This window comes from Chiloscyllium plagiosum, chromosome 14, assembly GCF_004010195.1.
Source record: "Chiloscyllium plagiosum isolate BGI_BamShark_2017 chromosome 14, ASM401019v2, whole genome shotgun sequence".
NCBI classification, from domain to species: Eukaryota; Metazoa; Chordata; class Chondrichthyes; order Orectolobiformes; family Hemiscylliidae; genus Chiloscyllium; species Chiloscyllium plagiosum.
Genome location: NC_057723.1, coordinates 76,921,631 through 76,949,183, shown reverse-complemented (window position 1 = coordinate 76,949,183; position 27,553 = coordinate 76,921,631). Strand labels below are relative to the sequence as shown.

The 27,553-nt window shown below is 41.6% G+C and overlaps 1 protein-coding gene across 3 annotated transcripts in view; it reads right to left on the bottom strand.

Moving 5' to 3' along the window:
* LOC122556816 (lateral signaling target protein 2 homolog) overlaps positions 1 to 27,553 on the bottom strand; it is a 58,737-nt gene that overhangs the window by 18,842 nt on the left and 12,342 nt on the right. The window contains exons 2-6 of one of the 3 annotated variants that reach the window (XM_043704021.1): positions 20,485 to 20,625; positions 9,615 to 9,752; positions 7,350 to 7,552; positions 2,247 to 2,336; positions 967 to 1,056 (exon numbers count right to left, since the gene is read on the bottom strand). In XM_043704021.1, coding sequence (XP_043559956.1) covers positions 967 to 1,056; positions 2,247 to 2,336; positions 7,350 to 7,552; positions 9,615 to 9,752; positions 20,485 to 20,625 — 662 coding nt within the window. Of the gene's footprint in view, positions 1 to 966; positions 1,057 to 2,246; positions 2,337 to 7,349; positions 7,553 to 9,614; positions 9,753 to 18,556; positions 18,664 to 20,484; positions 20,626 to 27,553 lie in introns of those variants that run through there. The other 2 variants (XM_043704022.1, XM_043704023.1) reach the window with 2 other exon arrangements.

Genomic DNA, 27,553 nt, shown 5'->3' with positions numbered 1-27,553 from the left:
AGTGCACACTTATCCCTCTCCATCACTAGAGTAAAAGTCACTGAAGAATTGTGGTCAAGTTTGAGTGTAGTTGGAGATGTACTCATCCAGGCAAATGTGAGTATTCTATCACACTCCTGACTTGTGCCATCCAAGTGTCAGACTTTGGGGAGTTAGAATGTTAATGACACACTGCAGGATTCCTAGCCTCTGACTTGTTCTTGTAACCGCTGTCTTTTTATAGCTAGTCAAGTTCAAGTTCTGGTCAATTGAAACCTCTAGAATGTTAATAGTGGGGGCTTGGTGATAGATATGCAAGGATCAATGATCAGATTCTAGTACTTGTGGTGCAAGTGTTACTTGCCACTTATCAGGCCAAACCTGAATTTTTAGGAGAAAGTGAGGACTGCAGATGCTGGAGATCAGAGCTGAAAAATGTGTTGCTGGAAAAGCGCAGCAGGTCAGGCAGCATCCAAGGAGGAGAATCGACGTTGCCCAAAACGTTGATTCTCCTGCTCCTTGGATGCTGCCTGACCTGCTATGCTTTTCCAGCAACACATTTTCCAAACCTGGATTTTTGTCCAGGTCTTTCTGCATTTGGACATGGACTACTTGAGTATCTGAGTAGTCATGAAAGGTACTGGACATTCTACAATCTGCAGAAAACATTCATGTTCCTGATCGAATAATGGAGGGTAGATCACCAATGAAGCAGTTGGAGATGGTTGGGCCTAGGCTACTAACCAACAGTTTCTCCAGTGATGGTCTGCAGCAATGATGATTGAAAGACTGTTGGAGGTTAACCATCCTCCCTGGAGCTCACCATTTCACACAGCAGTGAAGATTTGTCTCCCCTGATTGACCTTTATATCACACTGAGGCTGGTCTGATGTCACAGGGAGTCTCTCAGCCCACCTTTGGGATTCAGCTCTTGCATACACATTTCAACCAAACTATTTCCAATGGTCATGAAAATGAGCTCCTTACCAAATGATAGCAAGGCGTGGAATAGTAAACATCAGTTCAGGCTCAAAACCATCAATCATATCTTGTGTCAAGTACCCCAGCTTCAATGCCCTGCAATATTGAAAGATGACATTTGGCAGAGTAAATAGGAGAAATCAAACCTACGTGTATTAAGAATAGAGGTTTTAAAAATTGGTAGAGAGACTTCCTGTTTCAAGAAAATTACAAACAAAATATTTAAGCGTAAAACACGAAGAATACAAGATGGGAAAGAGGGACTGCATTAACATTAAAAAGGCATTTCTGAGGAAAGTTAAATTGAGTAAGTTAATGAGTGGAGCCTCTGGGTCAGTGGCTATATATCACATTTTTGGGGATGCATGAATGCACAGATCTGTTGCAAGCCTCTCAACTTTCCGCACAAATCAAAACCAGAGAGAGGCGAATCATCGAGTTAAATTACACAGCTCAGCTGTACAGTCAGGCACACAATTCAGTGGAATTTAACACCGGTGAATACAGTAGCTCTCCCCCTCTCCCATACTCATGGGGGTACATTCCAAGCCGGAAACCACGGATAAGAGTGAACCCATTCATTTAAATGGGAGGCTTACCTTCCCAGCAGCCCCCTGGTGCCTGGTTCTGGAAGGTCCCCTATAATACATTTGGGCTGCAGTCAACTGAGGCTAACTGAAACCATGGAAAACAATTCTGTGGATACCAGGGTCGCCCTGTATTTACTATTGTGTTTACTAATGCAACATAGATTTGTAATAACCAAAGTAGAATTGGCATATGACTATCTACAATAATACCAGAGAATAAGGGTCAGCTCAGTGTCTAGACAACGTGTCAAAATGAAATAAAATTGTCACGTGGAAGAATTTGACCTCAGGATGTTTCAAAGTACTTACCAGACAAAAAACACTCCTTTGAGTTGTGCTCACTGCTCTTTGTAGGCCAAAGCAGTCAGTTTTACACAAACAAGACTAATCATCTGATTAGTCGCTCTCAGGTGATATTGGTTGATAATTATGTGTTGAAAATGTGTTGCTGGAACAGCGCACAGGGAACAGGAGAATCCAGGGAACAGGAGAATCGACGTTTCGGGCATAAGCCCTTCTTTAGGAATGAATGTGGTAATTATGTGTTGGCCCATTTACTTCCATAGTCCAAGGAAGAAAAGCAACAAAGCTCATCATCATCTCAACAGTCATCAGGTCAGTTTGGATTAAACAAAGCAATGGTTGAGCAAATCAGGCATTTATGCAAAAGATTAATGAAAATTCAGGAGGACTAACCTATCTATTGTTTCACAGAACAGCACAATAATCTGCTGCTGATTGTAGAGTTCTTCAGGAGACTTGATGGGAACCACTGCAGCAACATAGCTGGAACAAAAAGGTTACATTTCAGAACAAACCACACCTGTATATGGAAGATTGATCAGTGTATAAGACACTATAGGAATCATTCCCTTTTCCTAAGTATTTCAAGAAAAAGGTGTTGGTTACAAATAGCCTTGCTGAGTGTATGATGTAACTAAATCTCAATAAAAGACATCAACACTTCATCTGTGTGGTACATCACTGTTTGTTGTATACCTGTGTTTTGGACCAGGCCAGACCTCCTCAAAACATTTCAAGAAAGTACCTGGCCCCTAACTTTGGTAGTTGTTTTAAGCAGGTGTCGATTGGATATTCCAGGAGGGATGCAGCTGGTCAAACCACTGTTTTAAGCAAAGCAGAATGTATTTACAAGATTACCGAATGAAACACAAACAGATCAGAACACAGAATAGCATAACCTGTCTGAAAACTCAACAGATTATCCCAACTTAAATGATGCTGTTCCAATCCCTCATAAACACCCTTTGGCAAAAAAGGTAACATTAAACCCTGGTGGTAGAGAGAAAGAAAGAGACAGAGAGAGACACAGAGAGGGAGAGAAAACTGGCCACTCCCCTTTCATTGTACAAGTGTTTTTTTTAAATTGAAAGCCTTTTGCTCAAGGCAGTATCTGTAGGCTATAATCAAATTGGTCCTAACACCCATCCAATCCAGGCTTCTCAGAATTGCTGCTTTTACGACCTCTGGGGAAAAAGTCAAGGACAGCATCACCTTGTTAAAAATAATCAAATTATGGTTTTCCAAGTAATCATAAATCCTGTCTTTCAGAATCCTTTCCATCATCCCACCTGCTTTTCAAAAAGTACAATTAAGTGGGGCACAATACCTTTCCGTTAATAAGGTGATTCATAAGCCAGTCATTTCAACTGCTGCTCATGGAGCTTTACACACTAGTGTTGCATATACAGTCACAGAATCCCTTCAGAGTGGACGCAGGCCATTCGGCCAATTGAGTCCACACAGACCCTTCGAAGAGCATCCCACTCAGACTCATCCCCAGCCAATAAACCTGTATTTCACAGAACATAGAACTCTATAGCACATTGGCCCTCGTTGTAGTATCAGGCTTTTATCCTATAAAATCAGACTAACATACATTCCCATCATTGTACGAAATTCCATGTGCCTATCCAAGAGTCGCTTACTTGTTCCTAATGTATCTGATGCTACTATCACTTGTCAGTGCATTCCATGCACCCACCACTCTGTGTAAAGAGCCAATCTCTGACATCTTCCCTAAACCTTCCGCCAATCACCTTAACGTTATGCAACTAGTGATAGACATTTCCATCATGACTAGACTATCCACTCTATCGATGCTTCTCATCATCTTGTACACCACTATCATGTCCACCTCTCATCCTTCTTCACTCCAATGAGAAAAGCCTTAGCTCCCTTAACCTAAGACATGGCCTCCAGTCCAGGCAGCATCCTGGTCAATTTCCTCTGCACCCTCTCTAATGCTTCCACATCCTTCCTATAATGAAGTGACCAGAACTGAACATAATATTCCAAGTGTGGTCTAACCAGGGCTCTATAGAGCTGCAGCATAACCTCACGGCTCTTAAATTTAACCCCCCACTAATGAAAGCCAACATACCATATGCTTTCTTAATAACCCTCAACTTGGGTGGCAACTTTGAGGGATCCACGGACATGGACCCCAGATCCCTCTGTTCCTCAACACTGCCACAAATCCTGCCTTTAACCCTGTACTGTGCATCCTTGGATATCCAAAACACCAATTATACGAACCTCAGACTATCCAAACAAGATCTTAAGATCCAGATGCTTGGGTAAAATGTTCTGAACATTCATTTGGATAATTGAGGTTGCCCTGTAATCTGCATCCAAATTCAACCTTCCAAAGTGAATAGCTTCACACTTTTCCAGGTTTAACTCCATCTGCCACTGCTCAGCCCAGCTCTGCATCCTGTCAATGTCACATTGCAACCTACAACAGCCCCACCCACACTATCCACAACTCCACCATCCTTCCTATCAGCAAGCCTACCAACCCACCCTTCCACTTCCTCATCCAAGTCATTTATAAAAATCACAAAGAGCAGAGGTCCCAGAATCATTCCCTGTGGAAACCACTGGACACTGAGCTCCAAGCTGAATACTTTCAATCTATTACTACCCTCTGTAGTCTTCTGTGGCCAGCCAATTCTGTATCCAGACAGCCAGATTTCCCTGTATCGCATGCCTCCTTACTTTCTGAATGAACCTACCATGGGAACCTTATCTCATATCTTGCTAAAATCCATGTAAACTACATCCACTGTGCTACTTTCATCAATATGTTTTGTTACATCTTCAAAGATGTCAATAAGGTTTGAGAGGCATGACCTGCCCCTCACAAAGCCATGTTGACTCTCTCTAATCAAATTATGGTTTTCCAAGTAATCATAAATCCTGTCTTTCAGAATCCTTTCCAATACTTTGTCCACCAGAGACAAAAATGATTGGTCTGTAATTCCCCAGGGTTATCCCTATTCCTTTTCTTGAAGTGAAGGACATTTGCCACACTCCAATCACCTGGAGCTACTCCAGTGGTAAGTGTGGATGCAAAGATCACAGCCGAAGTCTTAGCAATTCCCCATGGCCATTCCACCTAACCTATACATCTTTGGACTATAGGAAGAAAACTGCAAACTCTCACATACATGAGTAGAATGTGCAAAAATTCGACCAGAGTCACAGGAGGTGCTGAAAGGCAGCAGTGCTAACCACTGACCCACAATGCTGCCATGTTATCTTTATGATAACAAAAAGAGTGGAAAAGCACCTTTGAGGCAGTGCATCCAAAATTCTAACTGCTTTCCTTTGGAGAAGACAAACGTTTTCACCTACACAGGGATGTTCTCAGTTTAAGTAGTACAAAAATTGTTTTTTTTTAAAAAACAAACAACAAAAAAAAACAGACCATATGCCCATTGATACCTAAAACTTAAAACATTATAGATTAAAGTGTCTCATTGGGATTCCAACAGTTCAAGGCAGCAGCTCACCAAACTTCAACGGTCATTAGGTATCACCAACAACTTCCAGCCATGCCAGCAGTACTTCGATTCATAGAACATAGAAAAATACAGCACAGAACAGGCCCTTTGGCCCATGATGTTGTGCCGAGATTTAATCCTAATGTAAAATAAAGTAACTTAACCTATGCACCCCTCAACTCACTGCTATCCATGTGCATGTCCAGCAGTAGTTTAAATGTCCCCAATGACTCTACTTCTACCACCACAGCTGGCAACGCATTCCATGCATTCACAGCTCTCTGCGTAAAGAATCTGCCTCTGACGTCTCTTTCTACTTCCTCCTAATATCTTCAGATCATAACTCTTCGTGCCAGTCAATCCTGCTCTGGGTAAAAGTCTCTGGCTATTGACTATGTATTCCACTCATTATCTTGTATACCTAAATCAGGTCTCCTCTCTCCAGAGAGAAAAGTCCGAGCTTATTCAACCTTTCTTCATAAGGCAAGCCCTCCAGTCCAGGCAGCATCCTGGTAAACCTTCTTTGCACCTTCTCCAAAGCCTCGGTATCTTTCCTATAGTAGGGTGACCAGAACCGGACACAACATTCCAAGTGTGGTCTCACCAGGGACTTGTAGAGCTGCAGCAAAACCTTGTGGTCTTAAACTCGATTCTCCTGTTAATGAAAGCCAAAATACCATATGCTTTCTTAACAACCCTATTTACTTGGGTGGCAACTTTGAGGGATCTATGTACTTGCACACCCAGATCCCTCTGTTCCTCAAGACTGCCAAGAATCCTGTCTTTAATCCTATATTCAGCATTTGAGTTTGACCTTTCAAAACACATGACTTCACATTTATCCAGGTTGAACTCCATCTGCCATTTCTCAGCTCTGCATTCACTAAGCAAATAAGAATAAGTGTAATTTCTGTCATTTTATAACCTATTTAGTATTTACTATGGTTATATTTTTGAACCGTATTGAACTTGATAAATGTTACAACACAGGGTAGGTAAACCCTCCTGCTTAATTTAAAACCACCAACACAGAAAAGATTTATCCCATGCAGTAATCTGTAAAAATTGGGCTGGTCAAGAACTGTTTAAAGTAAACATTTACAACTTTATTTCTTAAAGTAAAACAGAATAATTAACTAACAACTTCCTTGCTCTAACAAGTCCTTGTTCTCACCTTTTTTACCTTCCCTTCTATAATACTAGTCCGATAAAACTCCTGATTACAATTTACAAAATAACATTTCTCTCAAAACCAGGCAGCTTTTGGTTCTTCTATTTGGATCTTCCTGTGTCATCTTTTTTACTTCTTAGGGATTTCTGCTTCACAGGTTACTGATTGATTAAGATACCTTTTAAGAGAGCTATTTTTCAGGCAGTCTTTATGAGCGGGTAGCTGGGCAGTTCTCCTCCCAACTGTTCAATTTTCCACAGTCTTATACCCCCAAAGCATCGGATTGTCTCATTGACAAACTTTTAAAAGCCAATCTACTAAATTCAAACTTGATTGGAATTTGGTATTTTTTGGGGTATAATTTAAACTGATTGGCCTAATTCAAATTTGTTTTTTGTTGTTTCCAGGCAACCAACTACCAGAGTAGCTGGAGCACATGTTTCATTGTGTCTTAATGAGAACACTTGGTGCTGTCACTGCTTGCTTTTAACTCTTAAGGTATAGTTCACCCACATCTTCATAACAAATGTCATGCAATGCATGCGAAATGACTCTATAAAAGATAGATGGAATAGCTTTGCTTTGGCTGAAGTAGTGGGAAAATGCCATTGCCACACTGGGTTATAGAAGGATTATCATCATTTGGAAAAAAAATCGTCTAAATTCCAAACATAAGGACTTGTACAGATATACTAACGGAGACACCATCAGGTCAAAGCAAAGATTAGATCCTCTTTCGTTGCTGAATTTCAATACCGAAGCTGAAACTGCCATTCGTAAATGCCTGTGACAAAGTTCATTACTTTATTACTCCCTTACCTTAACTCAAACTCAGCAAAGAGCCTGTCAAACCGAACCAGGGCTGCTTTGATGTCATCAGTATAAACGGTGTAGTCAGAAAGACTCTGCTCCCGGAGTAGGTAGCGTACTTCCTCTAGACTGTGTAGCAGGTCCTCTGCCAGAGGGTGCAATGCAATCATTTCAGATTCATGTACATCAATGAGAGAACCAGCGACCAAACACTTAAAAAAAAGGAAAGTGAGGCAAGTTAATTACTTGTTGCTTTCTTGCATTTAAAAAAAATCTCCATACACATGTACAAGTCAAGAATACAAAGCACACTTTGAGGTCTAATGTTTCAGCTAAAGATAATTATGAAATGCTGACAATATCCTATGATGGCTCATCTTCGGTTTTGTGTAATTAAATCACTAAAATTGGAATACAAAATTGAATTAAGAGACAGATTATGAAAGGTACCACCAATTTTTTCACCTTTCATTGAAATATGAAAAATATTTCATGGTTCAGTCGTAGAAATTCAGCTGTATCCAATGATTAGGCAATATTTAATCCATCATTTTGTGACTGCTTCTGGGTCATATTTATGTTTCATTTCAGTGAAGAGAAACAGGAAATATGAAGAAGTTGCTTTGACTTAGTGAGCTTAGTGACACATAGTAAAAGATGGTCCCATTCAAACCTTCTGGTCATGTGTATATTAAATTATATCCAAATTCAATGAAAAAATGAGAGCTGAGAAGCGGCAGATGGAGTTTAATTCAGATAAATGCAAGGCGCTGCATTTTGGGAAAGCAAATCTTAGCAGGACTTATACACATAATGGCAAGGTCCTAAGGGAGTGTTGCTGAACAAAGAGACCTTGGAGTGCAGGTTCATAGCTCCTTGAAAGTGGAGTCGCAGGTAGATAGGATAGTGAAGAAGGCGATGGTATGCTTTCCTTTATTGGTCAGAGTATTGAATACAGGAGGTCATGTTGCGGCTGTACAGGACATTGGTGAGGCCACTGTTGGAATATTGCGTGCAATTCTGGTCCCCTTCCTATCGGAAAGTTGTGGTGAAACTTGAAAGGGTTCAGAAAAGATTTACAAGGATGTTGCCAGGGTTGGAGGATCTGAGCTATAGGGAGAGGCTGGACAGGCTGGGGCTGTTTTCCCTGAAGTGTCGGAGGCTGAGGGGTGACCTTATAGAGGTTTACAAAATTATGAGGGGCATGGATAGGATAAATAGGCAAAGTCTTTTCCCTGGGGTCGGGGAGTCCAGAACTAGAGGGCATGGGTTTAGGGAGAGAGGGGAAAATATATAAAAGAGACCTAAGGGGCAACTTTTTCACACAGAGGGAGGTACGTGTATGGAATGAGCTGCCAGAGGATGTGGTGGAGGCTGGTACAATTGCAACATTTAAGAGGCATTTGGATGGGTTTATGAATAGGAAGGTTTTGGAGGGATATGGGCCAGGTGCTGGCAGGTGGGACTAGATTGGGTTGGGATATCTGGTCGGCATGGACGGGTTGGACCGAAGGGTCTGTTTCCATGCTGTACATCTCTATGACTCGATGACCTAATCTTTTCCCTTCCTCAATGGGATTGTCTGTAACACTACCACTTCAGAAATACGGAGGGCGGCATGGTGGCTCAGTGCTTAGCACTTAGCCTCAGCTCCAGGGCCCCTGGTTCGAGTCCCACCTTGAGCGACTGTCTGTATGGAGTTTACACATTCTCCGCATGTCTGTGTGGGTTTCTCCGGTTTCTTCCCACAGTTCAAAGATGTGGGGGTTAGGGAGAATTGGCCATCGTAAATTGCTCAGTGTTCAGGGATGTGCAGGCTAGGTGGTTTAGTCATGGGAAATGCAGGGAATAAGGATGGTTTGCTGAAATAAATGTCGAAATCCTTTGGTCATTAAATATCTGCTTCACTCTCAGCTCAAATTTACACAGACTAGATGTCACACTCTCAAGCTCCAAACAAATTGTGGTAAGACCTTTGCCTGGCAGCCACCCCCGATTTTAGCTCCATACGGGTTCTTAAGAGCTTCAATTGATGCAGATAAACACAACAATCAAGTCTTTAATTTGTGCATATGTAACTAGATTTATCCAGCCCACAAATCTAAATCAAAGAGTTGGTTGACACCTGTGAACTGTTATAGATAAAATAGTCAAAACTGCAGCTAGAAACCAGGGAGGTAGGTTGACCAGGGATTGTTCTTAATATAAAACTCAAAATTATACTGATATACATGGCATACAGTAATCGGAAAACCACCCTTAATCAAGGTCTACCTCAGCAGCAAACCACAGTTGTACTCCGAGGTGCTCCTGTAAAACCTCATCTGGAAATTTGACGCGGAAATCTCTATTTGGGCGCTCATTGGGAATGCAATCGTCCATTATCTGGTTAATTATCTGCAGCATGTGGTCCTGAAAAGTAACAACACGTACAAGCTGAAGCAATAACTGGGTCTTTAGAGTAGATATCGGAAAAGTTGCATTAAAAAGGTCAGGAGAAGGGAAATCCAATTTCCATTGCATCATCCAACATGACAACTTTAATCTGAACAACATTGGCCCAGAAATTTAGACCTAGGTTGTAACCCCAATCTCCAACACCAATCAAATTTTATTTAAAAATCTCATTTCCCTATTCAAAAAGGGAGGGCAGCAAAAAGCAAGTAACTAGAGGCTGATTAACTGAACATCTATTGTTGGAAAAATATTGGATTCAATGATTAAGAAAGTAAATTACAGAACATTAGGAAATTTATAATCTCATCAAGCATATTGCACTGCTTCACAAAAGGAAAATCACATCAGACTAGTTTTTTGAGGATGTCTCAACCAGAATGGATACCATACAAAAAAGTGTCATACAATAAAAAAGTCCATGGTGTTTGAGGTAGTATATTGGTTTGAATAGAGAATCGGCTCATGGGCAAGAAACAGGAGTGAGATAAGAGGTTCTTCAGATTGGCGACCTTCTACCAATACGGTTCACAGGGATCATGTTTGGATCAGAATAGTTTACAATATATATTAATGACTTGGAGGAGGGAAGTGAATGTACCAGAGCCAAATATGGTTAGATGGCACAAAAACAAGTGGAAAAGCGGGTTCATGGAAGGACACAAACTCCTTACAAAGAGATATTGATAGGCAAAAAGTGGTCAAATGGAGTATGGTGTGGACAAATGTAAAGCTGTTCATTTTGGAAGGGAGAACTAAACAACAATATTATTTAAATGGAAAGAAACTGCAGAAAGCTGCAAACCAAAGGGACTCAATACTATTTAAAAATCGGCAACAGTTCGGAGAAGGTTCACTCAGATAATCTCTGGGATGGAGGGATTGTCTTATGGGCAAAGGTTAAACAGGTTGGGATTCTACTCATTGAAAATTAGAAGAATAAGGTTTGATCTCATTGACACATATAGGATTCTTAAGGTGCTTGACAGGGTAAATCCTGAGAGGATGTTTCCCCTCATTGCAGAGTCTTGGACCAGAGGGAAGAATCTCAGAATGAAGGAGTGCCAATTTAGGACCAAGAGGAGGTGGAATTTATTCTCCGGTGCGTTGTGAATCTTTGGAACCCTTGCTTCCACAGAGCTGTGTGGGTAAACTTCTTGTGTATAGTTGAGGTTGAGATAGATAGATTCTTGATCAGTAAGGGAATCAAGGGTTATGGGGAAAAAGGGTAGGAACGTGGACATGAGGAATGTCTGATCAGCCGTGATCCTAATCAATGGCAGAGCATGCTGGAGGGACTTACGGCATTCCTCTATACTCATTTAAGGTCTTTGGACCTCCCGTGGAGTGATTCATGGGCAGGGCCTCCTGTTTCAAATCTGCCCAGGAATCCTTGGACCCAGAAGTGGAGAAGATAGTCAACACTGCACTGACTCAGTGTTTCAGGTGTATTCTGATAAACATCTAGGAGACACTGTGAACCTTAATGTGATAGGGGCAAGATGAATTAGGCAAGTTGGTTCTGGATGGTTGGCAGATATGTGCAGTGCAGCAAGCATGTGTCAGTTTAGTACTTACCAAACAGTTTGAACCCACAATAATCCACTTTAAAGGGAACTTTTCTTTAGGTGTTCCAGACACAGGGAACTGCCCTTTGGAATTTTCCATTTCTTCGGTAATTCCCTTGGATTCAGCTAAATTGGGATTTCTGCATGGACCTGACTTGACAGCAACTCTAGCCCACGCTGTTGCAATGATTATTTGACCATCAAAATAGCTAGGCCAGCAAGTCTGCTGGGAAGACGATTTCTTTCTCTGCACACATTTCCAGTTTTGTTGCCAAAAGTAATCACAGGAAAACTATTCCCTCTTTCATTACATAAATCAAATCACTTTCTACAACTGCAATAATCCAAAGAGACATCTTCTCCAACCACTATAAGTACATTTTGATTTTTCATTTCAGTTCTGACGACACGTTGGTATTTTGGATGCAATCTGACTTTTCCATCTCCAGGTGTGACTCACCAGCCATACATTCCCCCAAACATTTCTGGGCCTTTGTTTCACAGATCATGTATCAACTCATTCTGCCCCTCCTTCTTAATCATCAAGCACACATTTTTTGCCTCATCGCGCAAACACAAGTGAGAAGGGGAGATACCTCTGTTTATTCCATATGAGCTGGTGGTGAAATATCATGAAGTTGTGAAATGTAGAAATAATCTTCCAAGTCTTTTGGTGGGTCATATTTCAATATCATCATCAATAAATGCATGCTTAACACCCTACTGGCTTGACTGACAAAACAAGTCGGTGTTGTGTGATTTGCTCTGTTCAGCTGAATGTTGGTAAAGACAGATCATTTCACCTTATTAAAGTGTTCACTGATCTGGAATATAATGCAGTGAGCAGCACAGTAATTCTTTGGCGTATCACAAAAGAGTTTTACATCTGAAAGGGGTGGAATCTCTTGTAACCAAAGGCTGCCAGAATCTGACTAAATATTCCACAAGATTGGAAGGTTTCCCACGTGTTGCAAAGTTTTTACTACTTTGCTACTTGTTTATCTTCATTCTTCGAAATGATTTGAAGAGTGCATCAAGAAAGCATTGATCACCTCATAGTGAAATGCTTTGTTTCTACACTGCTAATGAACAGGCAACACCCTAGATTGTTAGTCGGTTTTAGCAGTTAAGAATGTGGGATTTTATAACGAGGTTAAGTTAGACACTTAAAATGCAAGACAAAAGATGAATGTTGTGGATTGTTGGGGCAGGTATATGGGATGGTTGCAGGTGGAAGAGAGTGAGAGAGAGACAGATACAGATAGACACATTTTAGTAATCAAACTACTTGTCCAGAGACAGGTTCGTGATGTGAGGTGCCAGTGTTGGAATGGGGTGGACAAAGTCAGAAGTTGCATGACACCAGGCTATGGTCCAACAAGTTTATTTGAAATCACAAGCTTTTGGAGCATTGTCACTTCACCTGACAAAGGAGCAAAGAAATTACTGTCCTGGGGAAGAAGCTGGAGCAGAATAAATTGTTTTTGTAGTAACAACTAAGTAGTTTAGAAAGTGGACCATTATTCAGTAAGAGATGTTGAGATTTAAAGCAACAAGGAGTCACCAAAGTGGGCCATGCTAATAAAAGTCTGTTCTATTCAGATAGAGAGTATCAGAACAACTTTAAACGGACATTGGAAGATTTGACCTGATGTAGCAAGGAGATGCTGAAAGTCAGGAGTGCCTTGATACTTGATCTTGCATTGCAGCCAGTCAGAACTGTGACAAAGTAGTAATGTGTCATGTCACATAGATCAATTGATTTATGCAATTATTACAGAAATACCATTTCTGTAAGTTGGTGTGTTAGCTGTTAAATGGTGTTTGTTCAATATTGATCTTAGTTCACTGTTTTTAAAATAGTAAAAGCCTTAAAATAAGAAACTGCCAAAGGTGAGAGATCAGTCAGGAACTGGGAAAACCATTTCAAAAAAAAAAACAAACAATACAAAATTGAATTCTGCAGAGACTTGAATGTGCAATAAAAGTTGCACGGCAGAATACAACACAAACAGCTGCCTGATGTTGAGACCCACACAAAAAGGCTTTTTGTTGCCTCAGACGAAGTCCAGTTCTTTCACCCACTCAAGACAGTCTAAATGTCAATGATTCGGATTTTGCTGTTACCAATAAAGGAACTGCACTCACTATCACTGACATTGGTTAAAAACAAAACATCTAAAGCTGTACAGGTCTAGAGAGTCAGCAACATGAATTTTAACACCAAATTGAATTTGGCACCTTCTACAGGAGGATTGTGGAATCCAGAGACAGTAAATATAAGGACGTGATTTGCTTACACATTGTAGAATTTTTAGTCAAAAACAGAAAATGAAAAAGCAAAATAAATAGGATTTTATTCAGACAGACAAAAAGATTGGAGCATCCTCATGTGGTTTGGGGTTCCCCTCACCAACCTTTTAGAAAATTAAAACAAAAAATAAAAAAATCCAAAAGCAGTCAGGCCACCTCGACAGGTTAAGGGGAGGTTACAGGAGGTTTCTAGTTGCACCGACACCCAGGCTGAAAAGGCTTGGAGGCTTGACTAAAAACTTAGCCATCTCACTTCCTGACCTGTTACGGGAAACAAACATCTATTGGAGCAGCAGCAGGCCATTCAGCCCCTCGAACTTGTTCTGCCATTCATTATGATCATGAGATGGAGAAGTCAATGTTTCGGGTGTAACCCTTCTTCAGGGCTGGGGGTGGGTGTCGGGGGAGCTGCAAATAAAGGGGGTGGCGGGGCAGGGGATAGGTGAAGACAGGTAGAGGGTATGACCTGGTTGGTCAATGGAAGGAATGAATCTGAATGAATGAATCTGCAGCTCTCCCTACACCCATCCCCAGTCCTGAAGAAAATTTACACCCGAAACGTTGCCTTCTCCACCTCCTGATGCTGCCTGACTTGCTGTGATCTTCCAGCCTCCTGCCTCTCTACTTTGGATTCCAGCATCTGCAGTTTTTGTCTCGAATTCTTTACAATCATGGCTGATCATAGAGCTCAATATCCTAATCCCACCCTCCCCCCTTAGCTCTTGATCCAGTTAGCTGCAAAAATTACATCTACCTCTGTTTTGAATACACAATGTTTTGGCCCAATCATTTTGCAGTAGTGAATTCCACAGGCTCATCTGGATAAAGAAATTTCTCCCCGCTCAGTCCTGAAAGGTTTATCCTTTATCCTTAAACTATGATCTTTGGTTCTGGACTACTCCATCATTGGGAACATCCTTCCTGCATATTACTCATCTACTCCTGTTCGGATTTTATAGCTCCTCCAAGAGATTCTCCCCTCCTTCCTCCAGTCTTCTAAATTCCATTCAGTTCAATACCTAATCAACTCAATCTCTCCTCATACGTTAGTCCTGCCAATCCAGGAATCAATTTAGTAAACTTTTGCTGCACTCCTTCTGCAGCAAAAATATCCTTCCTCCGATAAGACGACCAGAACGGCACATAACGTTCCAGGTGTGGTCTTACCAATGCCCTGTATAGCTGCCTTAAGACATCCTTGTTCCTTTGTACTGAAGTCCTCTTGTTATGGAGGCCAACATACAGTTTGCCTTCATTACTGCCTGCCACACCCGCACACTTACTTTCAGTGACTGGTGCACAAGGACACCAGGCCTTGATCACTAAATTGAGAAAAGGCACTTCATTCAAAATAATAACCAGCCTCCTATTTTTGCTACCAAAAAGGAAAGGCTCACATTTATCCACAATCTGCCATGCATTTTCCCCAGTCAGCCTATCCAAATCACACTGCAACATCTCTGCATCCTCCTCACAGCTCACCCCTCCATCTAGCTTTTGAGATATTACATTTTGTTCTCTCATCTAAATCAATAACATCTCAATAGCTGGGGTCCTAGTATCAATTCCTGCAGTACCCATGAGTCACTGCCTGCCATTCAAAAACAAAGGAGGAGAAAGTGAGGTCTGCAGATGCTGGAGATCAGAGCTGAAAATGTGTTGCTGGAACAGCGCAGCAGGTCAGGCAGCATCCAGGGAACAGGAGAATCGACGCTTCAGGCATAAGCCCTTCTTCAGGAATCACAAACCCGCCTGCCTTTGTGGGCGGCACGGTGGCACAGTGGTTAGCACTGCTGCCTCACAGCGCCAGAGACCCGGGTTCAATTCCCGCCTCAGGCGACTGACTGTGTGGAGTTTGCACATTCTCCCCGTGTCTGCGTGGGTTTCCTCCGGGTCCTCCGGTTTCCTCCCACAGTCCAAAGATGTGCAGGGTCAGGTGAATTGGCCATGTTAAATTGCCCGTAGTGTTAGGTAAGGGGTAAAAATGTAGGAGTATGGGTGGGTCACACTTCGGCGGGTCGGTGTGGACTTGTTGGGCCAAAGGGCCTGTTTCCACACTGTAATCTAATCTAATCTAATCTAATCAAACAAAGACCTATTTATTCCTACTGTTTCCTGTCTGCTAACCAATTTCCTATCCATCTCAGTACACTACCTCCAATTCCATGCACTTTAGTTTTACACTTTGAAGTGGGACTTGGTTGAAAGCCTTCTCAAAGTCTAAATAAACTATATCTACTGGCTCCCATCTCAGTGAGTTACACCCTCAAAGAATTGCAATAGATTTGTCAACCACTGTCTCCCTTTTGTAAATCCGTGCAGTCTCTGATTCTACACTCTGTTTAAGTGCTCTGCTGTAAAATGCTTGAAAGTGGACTCGATATCCATGCAGTGAAATTACCTCCTGTCCTATTAGCAAACAGAAAGCTAACCAGTAAAATCCAATAGCCTCCTTTGGCTGATTGTATTCAGTTTCTGAATTAATTGCCTGGAGGTGGCAGGTAGGTCTGTTCAGCTCCAGACACACACCTCAAAGTGATCATAGTAAGGACAGAAACAGGAAACAGGTATTGCTTATTTCAGAACCCATCCAAATCTGCCCTATTACTCAAATTTAGAAAGCATGGCCTGTATCTTTCTTTAGAAACAGTTGTGGTGACTTCATGGACCTTGAACAATGCTGGAGTGAATTGGATCCAATTATGTCAAATCTCACTTTCACAGGAGGGGAGCCTGAACTCACTGCTGTGTTCAAATATATCACATTTCCATGGACAAGGGTCAAACTCATCCTGTGATGCAGGAGTCTTAAATTGCAAGATATAAATCCTCACAAGGGCCAATAGAATAAAGAATTGTCAAACTATTTAAATCCCCAAAGCTTCAAAATTTTTTATAAATTGTTTATATCAGGAAGATCTGAAACCTAACTTTAACTATTTATAATAGCTGTTTTACACAAAGAATGATTATGTCACTAGTTAATCATTGGCTTCATTACAGAGTTTACAATAAAGTGGAGACTGGGGGTGGCAGTGAGAGGTGGGGGATTGAAGAATTCTCAGTTCAATTGAAAAGATCAATGATTAAAAAAACAAAATGCAGGAGAAACTCAGTATGTCTGGCAGCATCTGTGGAGAGAAAACAGAATTTCACTAAGGCATTTGATAAGATTCCCCCAGGGTAGGCTATTGCACAAAATACGGATGCATGGGATTGAAGGGTTTGGATCAGAAATTGGTTAGCTGAAAGAAGACAGAGGACTGTGGTTAATGGGAAATACTCATCCGGGGGTTCAGTTACTGGTGGTGTACCGCAAGGTTTGATTTTGGGTCCACTGTTTGTCATTTTTAAAAGTGACCTGGATAAGGGCATTGAGGGATGGGTTAGCAAACTTGCAGATGACACTCAGGTCGGTGGAGTTGTGGATAGTGACAAAGGATGTTGTAGGTTATGGAGGGACATAGATAAGCTGCATAGCTGGGCTGAGGGGTGTCAAATGGAGTTTAATGCGGAAAAGTGTGAGGTGATTCACTTTGCAAAGAGTAACATGAATGCAGAGTACTATGCGAATGGTAAGATTCTTGGGAGTGTAGATGAGCAGAGAGTCTCAGTGTCCAGGTACATGCATCCCTGAAAGTTGTCACCCAGGTTGATAGGATTGTTAAGGCATACAGTGCGTTTGCCGTTATTGGTAGAGGGATTAAGTTTCGGAACCATAAGGTCATGTTGCAGCTGTACAAAACTCTGGTATGGCCGCACTTGGAGTATTGCATATAGTTCTGGTCACTACATTATAGGAAGGATGTGGAAGTTTTGAAAAGGGTTCAGAGGAGATTTATCAGGATGTTGCCTGGTATGGAGGGAAGGTCTTATGGAGGAAAGGCTGAGGGACTTGAGGCTGCTTCATTCAAGAGAAGGTTGAGAAGTGACTTAATTGTCACATAAGATTAACAGAGGGTTAGGTAGTGTGGAGAGTGAGAGGCCTTTTCCTCAGTGATGGCTAGCATGAGGGACATAGCTTTAAATAGAGGGGTGATAGATATCGGAAGTATTAGGAGGTAGTTTCTTTTTTCAGAGAGTAGTAGGAACATGGAACGCACTGCCTCCAACAGCAGCAGACTCACCAACCTTAAGGGCATTTAAATGATAGGCATATGGACAAGAATGTAATAGTGTAGGTTATATGGGCTTCAGATTGGTTTCACAGGTGGGCACAACCTGGACTGCGCTTTAATGTTTTATGTTCTGAGTTAATGCTGAGTCCAGTGAGATTCCATCAGAACTGATAGCAGCTAGAACAAAGTGGTATGTATGTGGAAGGTGAGGTGGGGGCAATGAGATGGAGAAGACGATAAAGATGGGGCCAAAATCAGAGAGGCTGTTATATGATCAACTGTTTTTAAACTGGGATTATAAATACAGGCTTGTTGTTTCAATAAGTGGCTAACGGCTGAGGGACTATTAAAATTTTGAATGGGTTCTGATGAACGTAAGTTTTTGTTATAGTGTGATGGCAAGAAATTTATTTTGGTTTATTTGACCATGGGTCTAGAAATTTGCCAAAGACAGATGCTGGGTGTGTTGCTAAGGCAAAAGGTGGGGGGTTGGGGTGCATGGGCTGGCACAATTGAAGCAATAGATTGGCTTGGGGGGGGGGGTGGAAAGACTGTGGGCAGAAAGGAAAGTTGAGAAGGTTATGGAGAGCCTCATATTTAAACAAAACAACAGGGTCAAAGTCAGAGAGAAGAAAGGTGTGCCTTTTAAATAGCCTGCTTTGGCACTCAGCCACTCCTGCCCATCTCTAATCTACATTTGAGGGTATTGGATTCCCTGCCTCAAAACAAAAAAAAAAAAAAAAATTGTCATTGGGGAACTTGCCTTACTTTTGCCAAAATTCCATCCCAGTCCTTTGGGAAAGAGCAGCTATGGGAGTCAGAAGCTGCCTGATTTAAGCTACCCATCTTGGGAACAAAAATCTGACCTTATTGATCTGAAAAGGAAGTTCAAGGATTAGATCCATTCTATATTTTTTGACAAATTAGCATTAAACAAGACACCAAGATAAAAGATTGTTATATCACAAATATATTATTCTAAACTGATGTACAACAATACCCATGTATTGTTCCATCAAGGTGGAATTTAGTTGGGCACCATTCAATTGTGTGACAATGAAATGAGCACCACTCATTGCAATTGTGTGCAATCAAGGAGCAAGAGGTGCAGCTCCATTACATGTTTGAGGTGACTTTTCTGGTGGGTATTTGAGAATATATATTATACTCCTCTGCTTTTCAATGCATTGGCTTTTTAACTGAAAACAGTACATATTGACGTGAGATTGAAGGCTGAGAGTGGGCAGTTTACATTTACCAATTAATACTCAAATAAATCTCTGGCAGGTGATGTTATAGTCCTCTTCCAGCACAAGACCCCTTTAAGTAAGGTGATGATGCCAGTGTAATACATCATGGCTAATGTTATTAAAACTATCAAATTCAGAATGATATTGTAATGAAGTCACAAGGTTAATTCAATGAAGCCTTGGGACACAAAAGGACACTTTGTTGTTCATGGGATTTTGAAAGGAAAACGCAGGTAAAAATCCTGTCAATGGCAAATTTACCAGTTTAAAAATGAGTATGTCACCAGGTCAATGATTTCAAATAGCTTGAATAATCTATAACTCGGTAACTATTTTCAAGTCCATGGTAAGTCAAAGTTTATTGTGATTAGTCCAGTTGTCAATCTACTATTTTCATACTTCTTATTCAGCACAAAAATCTCCAGTTTATCACATGGGAGTACTTTGAGAAAAAGAAAGTTTGTGCAAAGGTTTCACCTATATTTCCATCATTCTGCTCTCAGATGCTACCTGACCCATAGAACACACCCAACATATCAATTTGCAACATTTTTTTTTGAAGAACTTTCTTTGGGACACACACAGGGACCAGAGTTTGATTCCAGCCTCAGGTGACTGTCGGTGTGGAGTCTGCATGTTCCCCCCACATCTGCATTGGTTTCCTCCAAGTGCTCCGATTTCCTCCCACTGTCCAAAGATGTTAGGTGGATTGGCCACGCTAAATTGCCCCTTATGTCCAGGGACGTGCAAACTAAGTGGGTTAGCTATGGGAAATGCAGGGTTACAGGGATAGAGTGGAGAGCTGGGCCTTGGTGGGATGCTCTTTGGAGGGTCAGTGCAGACTCAGTCGCCGAATGGCCTCTATCTGCACCGTAGGGATTCTATGCACTGACTGATTGCACTCTATTCTGAGAGGAATGATGAGGTTGCTGTACAGAGTCAACGTGATCTGAATGGCTGCCTGCTCTATAATTACATTAAGTCCTTATTAATAAATGGCACCCTGCAAAAAACTTAGGTCATTTCCATTTCAATAAAATAATAAAAATGAAAATGTAGTTGATGAGATGGTCACAAAAATAAAAAACGGTATAGACTGGGAAGTACGCATGAAGACCAAACATTGTTAAAATGTAACTGATGATGAATTGCCAAACTGGGCTAATAAGCATGTGCAAATAGTACCAAGTGTTAGAAACACTCCAACTGTAGTTTGTTTTTGCAATGTGTCATTATCTTCTAGAAAACATTTACTTTAGAATATTTCTTTGCAAAAAAACAAAAATGCCGACACTAAAAGACTGTTGAACATAACGGACGATGTAACCCCCACTATGGCAACTGTTTAAGATTCAATGTCATTTGCTTCTAGAGATTGTTCAAAATAAAACTTGGATTAGCTCGACCACACAGGATGGATGCCTGAATCTAAGTCACTGACCTGTCTAGCCCGAAGATTATTTAGTTGTACCATATACTGTTGGGGGTCATTGTGAAGATTGACGTTATTCAGCTCCATCATCACTTGGGTTACTTCCTTATCTGCATAGAAGAATTGAGCCAATGGATGTGGGTTGGACCTCTGAAAATATGGAAAATATTAGTGTCAGAACAGAGAAATGGTGAAACGAGATTATCTCACCGCAACAACCTGTTGTAGCGCATGAAGAAACAAGTAAACTTTAACACGGATTCATAGCAATAGGATCCGGACTCTTCGGTGACCAACCAATAATTACAGTCTCATCCCAGAATTCATCTTGCAGTGGAGCTAAATGTTGTGAATAAAGTGGAATAGTTGGGGAATTATCTGCATACATGCATACTCCAAATAACAAGCCAACAGAAAAGTCGTAACTTGATCTAAAGTTTAAGTAGAGCTCTTAATCTTATTCCAAGCTATTAATTTACATTTATGAGACTGCCGGATGGTACATTGCCTCCCGGTTGCTAGCGTCAGAGACGTCTCGGATGGAGTCTGCAGAATTCTTAAGGGGGAGGGGGAGCAGCCAAAAGTCGTGGTACACATCAGTACCAATGACATAGCTAGAAAAAGGGATAAGGACCTGAAAAATATGAATACAGGGAATTAGGTTGAAAGCAAGACGAACAGAGTAGTAATCTCAGGATTGCTACCGGTACCATGGGCTAGTGAGGCTAGGAGCAGAGAGTGAGCTGGTGTACAAGGGAGACCTTCAGATATATGGACCATTGGGATACCTTCTGGGGAAGGTGAGACCTGTACAAGGAAAATGGGTTGCACCTGAACTGGAGGGGCACCAATATCCTGGGTAGGAGGTTTGCTAGAGCTCTTCAGGAGGGTTTAAACTAGTTTGGCAGGGGAATGGGAACTGGACTAATGGATTAGAGGATGGGGTAGCTGGTGAATAGGAAGCTACTCAGGGCAGAGAGTCTGTGAGGAAGGGTAGACAGTTAATGGGGAAAGTTGCAGTTGGTGTGATGGGTTGAAGTGTATCTATTTTAATGCGAGAGGTGTCAGGAATAAGGTTGATGATCTTAGAGCATGGATCAGTACTTGGAACTACGATGTTGTGGCCATTATGGAGACTTGGATATCACAGGAGCAGGAACGGTTGTTGGATATTCTGGGGTTTGGATTTTTCTAAAGGAATAGGGGGAGCAGGTGGGGGAGTAGCTTTGCTAATCACAGATAGTAGCATGACTGCAGAAAGGGAGGGTTTGTCTACAGAGTCTGTATGGATGGAAGGCAGAAACAGGAAAGGAGCAGTCACTTTATTGGGAGGTTTCTATAGGGCCCCCCAATAGCAACAGAGACAGAGAGACGGAGGAGCAGATTTTGGAAAGGTGCAGGAGCAACAGGATTGTTGTTGTGGAGGACTTCAACGTCTCTAATATTGATTGGAACCTGCTTAGTGCAAATAGCTTGGATGGAGCAGATTTTGTCAGGTGTGTCCAGGAAGGATTCCTGACTCAATATGTGGGTAGGCTTACCAGAGGGGAGGCCATATTGGACTCGGTCCTTGGCAACAAACCAGGCAGGTGTCAGATCTCTTGGTGGGAGAGCATCTCTGTGATAGTGATCACAATTATATTACCTTTACTATAGTCATGGAGAGGGATAAGAGCAGTCAGTATCACAAAGTATGTTATTTGGGGAAAGGGGAATTACAATGCTATTAGGCAGGAACTGGGCACCTAAATTGGGGATCAGGTGTTCAGGAAAACACAGGACAAAACGTGGAGGTAGTTAAGGGAGCACTTGCGAGTGCTGGATAGGTTTGTCCCACTGAGACAAGGATGGGATGGTAGGATGAACAAAACTTGGATGACAAGAGATGAAGAACATCTAATCAAGAGAAAGAAAGAAGCTTGGTTGAGGCGGCAAGGATCTAAAAAGGGCTCTAGATGGTTACAAGGGAGCCCGGAAGGAAATGAAGAATGGACTTAGCTAGCAGGGGATATGAAAAAGCTTTAGCAGGTAGAATTAAGGAAAACCCTCAGGCATTCTCCACTTATGTGAGGAACAAGAGGATGGCCAGAGTGAGGGTAGGGCTGATCAGAGGTAGTGGAGGGGACTTGTGCCTGAAGTTGGAGGTGGTAGGAGAGGTCCTTAATGAATACTTTGCTTCAGTATTCACTAGAGAGGGACGCTGTCATTTGAGAGGAGAGCATGAAACAGGCTAATATGCTTTAACAGGTTTATGTTAAAAAGGAGGATATGCTGTAAATTTTGAAAAACGTGGATAGATAAATCCCCTGGGCCAGACGAGATGTACCCAAGGTTACTACAGGAAGTGAGGGAAGAGATTGCTGCGCCTTCAGTGATGATCTTCGCATCCTCGTTGTCCAGTGGAGCAGTACCAGATGATTGGAGGGTGGCAAATGTTATTCCTTGTTCAAGAAAGGGAATAGGGATAATCCTGGGAATGACAAACCAGTCAGTTCTATATTGGTGGTGAGCAAATTAGAGAGGATTCTGAGAAACAGGATGTATGATCGTTTGTAGTTTGATTACAGATAGTCAACATGGCTTTGAGAGAGGCACATCATGCCTCACAAGCTTTACTGAATTCTTTAAGAATGTGACAAAACACATCAACTAGAGTGGTGGATGTGATGTATATGGATTTTAGCAAAGCGTTTGATAAGGTACCCCATGGTAGGGTCATGCAACAAGTAAGGTGGCATGGGCTACAGGGAAATTTGGCTGGCTGGATACAGAATTGGCTGGCCCCATAGAAGGCAGAATGGTAATATATGGCAAGTATTCATCCTAGAGCTCAATGACCAGTGGTGTTCCTCAGGGATCTGTTCTGGGACCTCTGCTCTATGTGACTTTTATGAGCGATTTGAATGAGGAAGTGGAACGGTGGGTTAGTAAGTTTGCTGATGACATGACAGTTGGAGGAGTTCTGGATAGTTTGGACAACTGTTATAAATTGCAACAGGACATGGACAGGATGCAGAACTATGCTGAGACGTGGCAGATGGAGTTCAACCTGGATAAATGTTAAGTGATTTATTTTGGCAGGTTGAATTTGAATGCAGAATACAGGGATAAAGGCAGGATTCTTGGCAGTGTGGAGGAACAGCAGGGTCTTGGGGGCCACATCCAGAGAGTTGCCACCCAAGTTAATAGGGTTGTGAAGAAGGGGTATGGTGTCTTGGCTTTTATGAGCAGGAGGATTGAGTTTAAGAGCCGCAAGGTTATGCTGCAGCTACATAAAGTCCTGATTCGGCCACACTTGGAATATTGCATTCAGCTCTGGTCACCTCATTCTAGGAAGAATGTGGAAGCTTGAGAGGGTGCAGAGGAGATTTACCAGGATGTTGCCTGGACTGGAGGGTATGTCTAATGAATAAAAGATTGAGAGAGCTAGGACTTTTCTCACTGGAGTGAAGGATGAGAGGTGACTTGATAGAGGTGTACAAGTGGGCGGCACGGTGGCACAGTGGTTAGCACTGCTGCCTCACAGCGCCAGAGACCCGGGTTCAATTCCCGACTCAGGCGACTGACTGTGTGGAGTTTGCACGTTCTCCCCGTGTCTGCGTGGGTTTCCTCCGGGTGCTCCGGTTTCCTCCCACAATCCAAAAATGTGCGGGTCAGGTGAATTGGCCATGCTAAATTGCCCGTAGTGTTAGGTTAAAGGGGTAAATGTAGGGGTATGGGTGGGTTGCGCTTCGGCGGGTCAGTGTGGACTCGTTGGGCTGAAGGGCCTGTTTCCACACTGTAAGTAATCTAATCTACAGGATGATGAGAAGCACAGATAGAGTAGATAGCCAGAGAGTTTTTCCAAAGGCAAAAATGGTGATCACGAGGGGCATAATTTTAAAGGTGATTGGACGAAGGTTTAGGGGAGATGTCAGCAGTAGGTTCTTTACTCAGAATGGTGGGTGTGTGGAGTGCACTGCCAGCGGTGGTAGTAGAGTCAGATACATTAGGGACATTTAAATGACTCTTGGATAGGCCCATGGATGATAGTAAAATGAAGGGCATGTAGGTTTGTTTAATCTTAAAGTAGGACAAAAAGGTTGGCACAACATCCAGGACTGAAGAGCCTGTACTGTGCTGAACTGTTCTATGTTCTACATTCTTTATAAAAAGGTGCATTATTCACTACCATCCAATTATTTCTTCTTTGGAAGCAAACTGAAAATTGAAAAGCCATTTCTTGTGTGGGAACTGAATCTATAATGTGAAACACCACGCCTGTTCAGAAGTTTGTTTCAGCAAATAGAAAAGTAGAGGATGTTAATTTGTACTTTATTACTAATGCTCAGGTGAAACAAAACTAACCAAATTAAGGAAACATGATGGCAATCTTACGAAAGCAAATAAATCAGCACTGGAGTTTATACATTACATGGATCGAGATCTTAGATAATTGAAGCTTCCTTCAAATACCTTATCCCTTACTCTCAATGTGTGAATAAAATTTCCCATCAAATTTTTCTAACAAAAATCGATTAAAACATCGATTGTTTTATTTAGTGATTCCCTGGAGAAAAAAAAACAAGTGCAGTTAATTTTAAATGTTGAAAGAATCAAAACTGATCTTATTTTCTAGTTTCTTTCTAGAACAGTTTTAACTTATTTCCAGATCCTCAATGTTTCAAGTGAGCTCAATGGTGGCGCACATTCGAGAGTCTGGAGGTTGTGGGTTCAGATTTACTCCCATGACTACAGTACACAATCAATCAATGCTGAAACTCCACTGAGTACTGGAGGGACCATTACCTTTCTGATCAGATTTTCAATCATCTTAATGCTACTAGGGATTTTATCCCACCCATTTGCCAGTGGTTGCCAAGTGCTTGAGATTTCTTGAAGCATGAAGAGCGTTATATTAATTCAAACATTTTGTTGAACTTGGGTAGATACATTTTTGGCAATGCTATGACATTATTCTATGATCCATTTTATACACTGGATTAGATAATTTTGGAAATAAAAGATCACAACTTTAATATAATTTAATGGAGTTTAATTTAGATAAATGAGAGGTGCTGCATTTTGGGAAAGCAAATCTTAGCAGGACTTATACACATAATGGTAAGGTCCTAGGGAGTGTTGCTGAACAAAGAGACCTTGGAGTGCAGGTTCATTGCTCCTTGAAAGTGGAGTCGCAGGTAGATAGGATAGTGAAGAAAGCGTTTGGTATGCTTTCCTTTATTGGTCAGAGTATTGAGTACAGGAGTTGGGAGGTCATGTTGCGGCTGTACAGGACATTGGTTCGGCCACTTTTGGAATATTGTGTGCAATTCGTGTCCTTCCTATCGGAAGGTCGTTGTGAACCTTGAAAGAGTTCAGAAAAGATTACAAGGATGTTGCCAGGGTTGGAGGATTTGAGCTACAGGGAGAGGTTGAATAGGCTGGCGTGGTTTTCCCTGGAGCATCAGAGGCTGAGGGGTGACCTTATCGAGGTTTATAAAATCATGAGGGGCATGGATAGGATAAATAGACAAAGTTTTTCACCTGGGGTGGGGAGTCCAGAACTAGAAGGCATAGATTTAGGATAAGAGGGGAAAGGATTAAAATGGGAGCTAAGGGGCAACTTTCTCAAGCAGAGGGTGGTATATGCATGGAATGCTCTGCCAGAGGAAGTGGTGGAGGCTGGTACAACTACAACATTTAAAAAGCAAATGGATGGGTATATGAATAGGAAGGGTTTGGAGGGATATGGGCCAAGTGCTGGCAAATGGGACTAGATTAGGTTAGGATATCTAGTTGGCATGGATGAGTCGGACCGAATGGTCTATTTCTGTGCTGTACATCTCTATGGGTCCATAATGTTTGTTCTCAATGCAAACATCAAAATGGTCAGTATAAATAATACAAGGACACTCTGAAGAGGGGCCTACAGGCTTCTACATTGCACACCACCTTTCTAGCAAAAACACTGTAGCTGACTGGTGCACGTGGAAGCCAGCGCTTAAATTTGGTTTGGTGCACTTTAGGTCATCTACATCAAACTAGCCGCATCAAACATGCCTAGAAGAATGCCAGAGTTGCACAAGTTCTCTCTCACACTAACTGTGACAACACAAACTACCATGACTCTGGATGTCCATGCCATTCTCTCAGACTCTGTGCTGAGAGCAACTTCAGAGGACAGCAGTTTAGACATGCTTAAATAATGAGGCACCTACTTCCTTGCTCTTGAAATATACACATCCATGAAACAACAACAATTTCACAGTTCTTAACAAGTTTTTAAAAAGGTAAAGAACCACCACCTACAGGCAGGAGTACTAAATATACTGGCATGTGTGTTTTTGGAAACAGCTTTGTTCTATCAACATTTCCAAATTACATTGAAACATCTGTTTGTATCAAACTGAAAAAAAATACAGCTTGCTTGGTTTCAAGTATCATTATGAAAACATTGCTATATTTTCAACTCAAACCAAAACTGGTTCAATGTAATGGCTAAGAGCCCCAGATAACAATCATTTAAGAAACATACTACACAGTTCACAATAACTCATCACCTTTCCCTTACTTACATTTCCAAAAACGTAATAGTTCACGACCATTGTGTAATAGAAGTGCTAATAATGATGTTAGCATAATCCTATTGAGAAAATAACAAAGGGCATGAGGACCAATGGGAGGAGATTACACATAATTATAAAGAAAATGAATGCTAAATGCTTGAAGTCTAAACATTAGAAACAGCTGCAAATATATATTGTCTTGGTCACTGATCAGAAACTGAAAATTACATTTGCATTTCCATAGATCGAACTGAGAGGCCAACACCTGCTTTAACTAAAAGCATGGACCAAACAGATTTCATACAAGACCTCAGTAAATGAATGTGGACGGATAGCTAACATGACAAAAGATTAATCTAAACATGGAAACCACAAGTAGGCATGTTTTTTCATTGGTGATATATACTTTGCTCTAATTATAGAGTCTGAGAGATATACAGCATGGAAACAGACCCTTTGGTCCAACTTGTCCATGCTGACCAGATATTTGCCAGCATTTGGCCCATATCCCTCTAGACCTTTCCTATTAA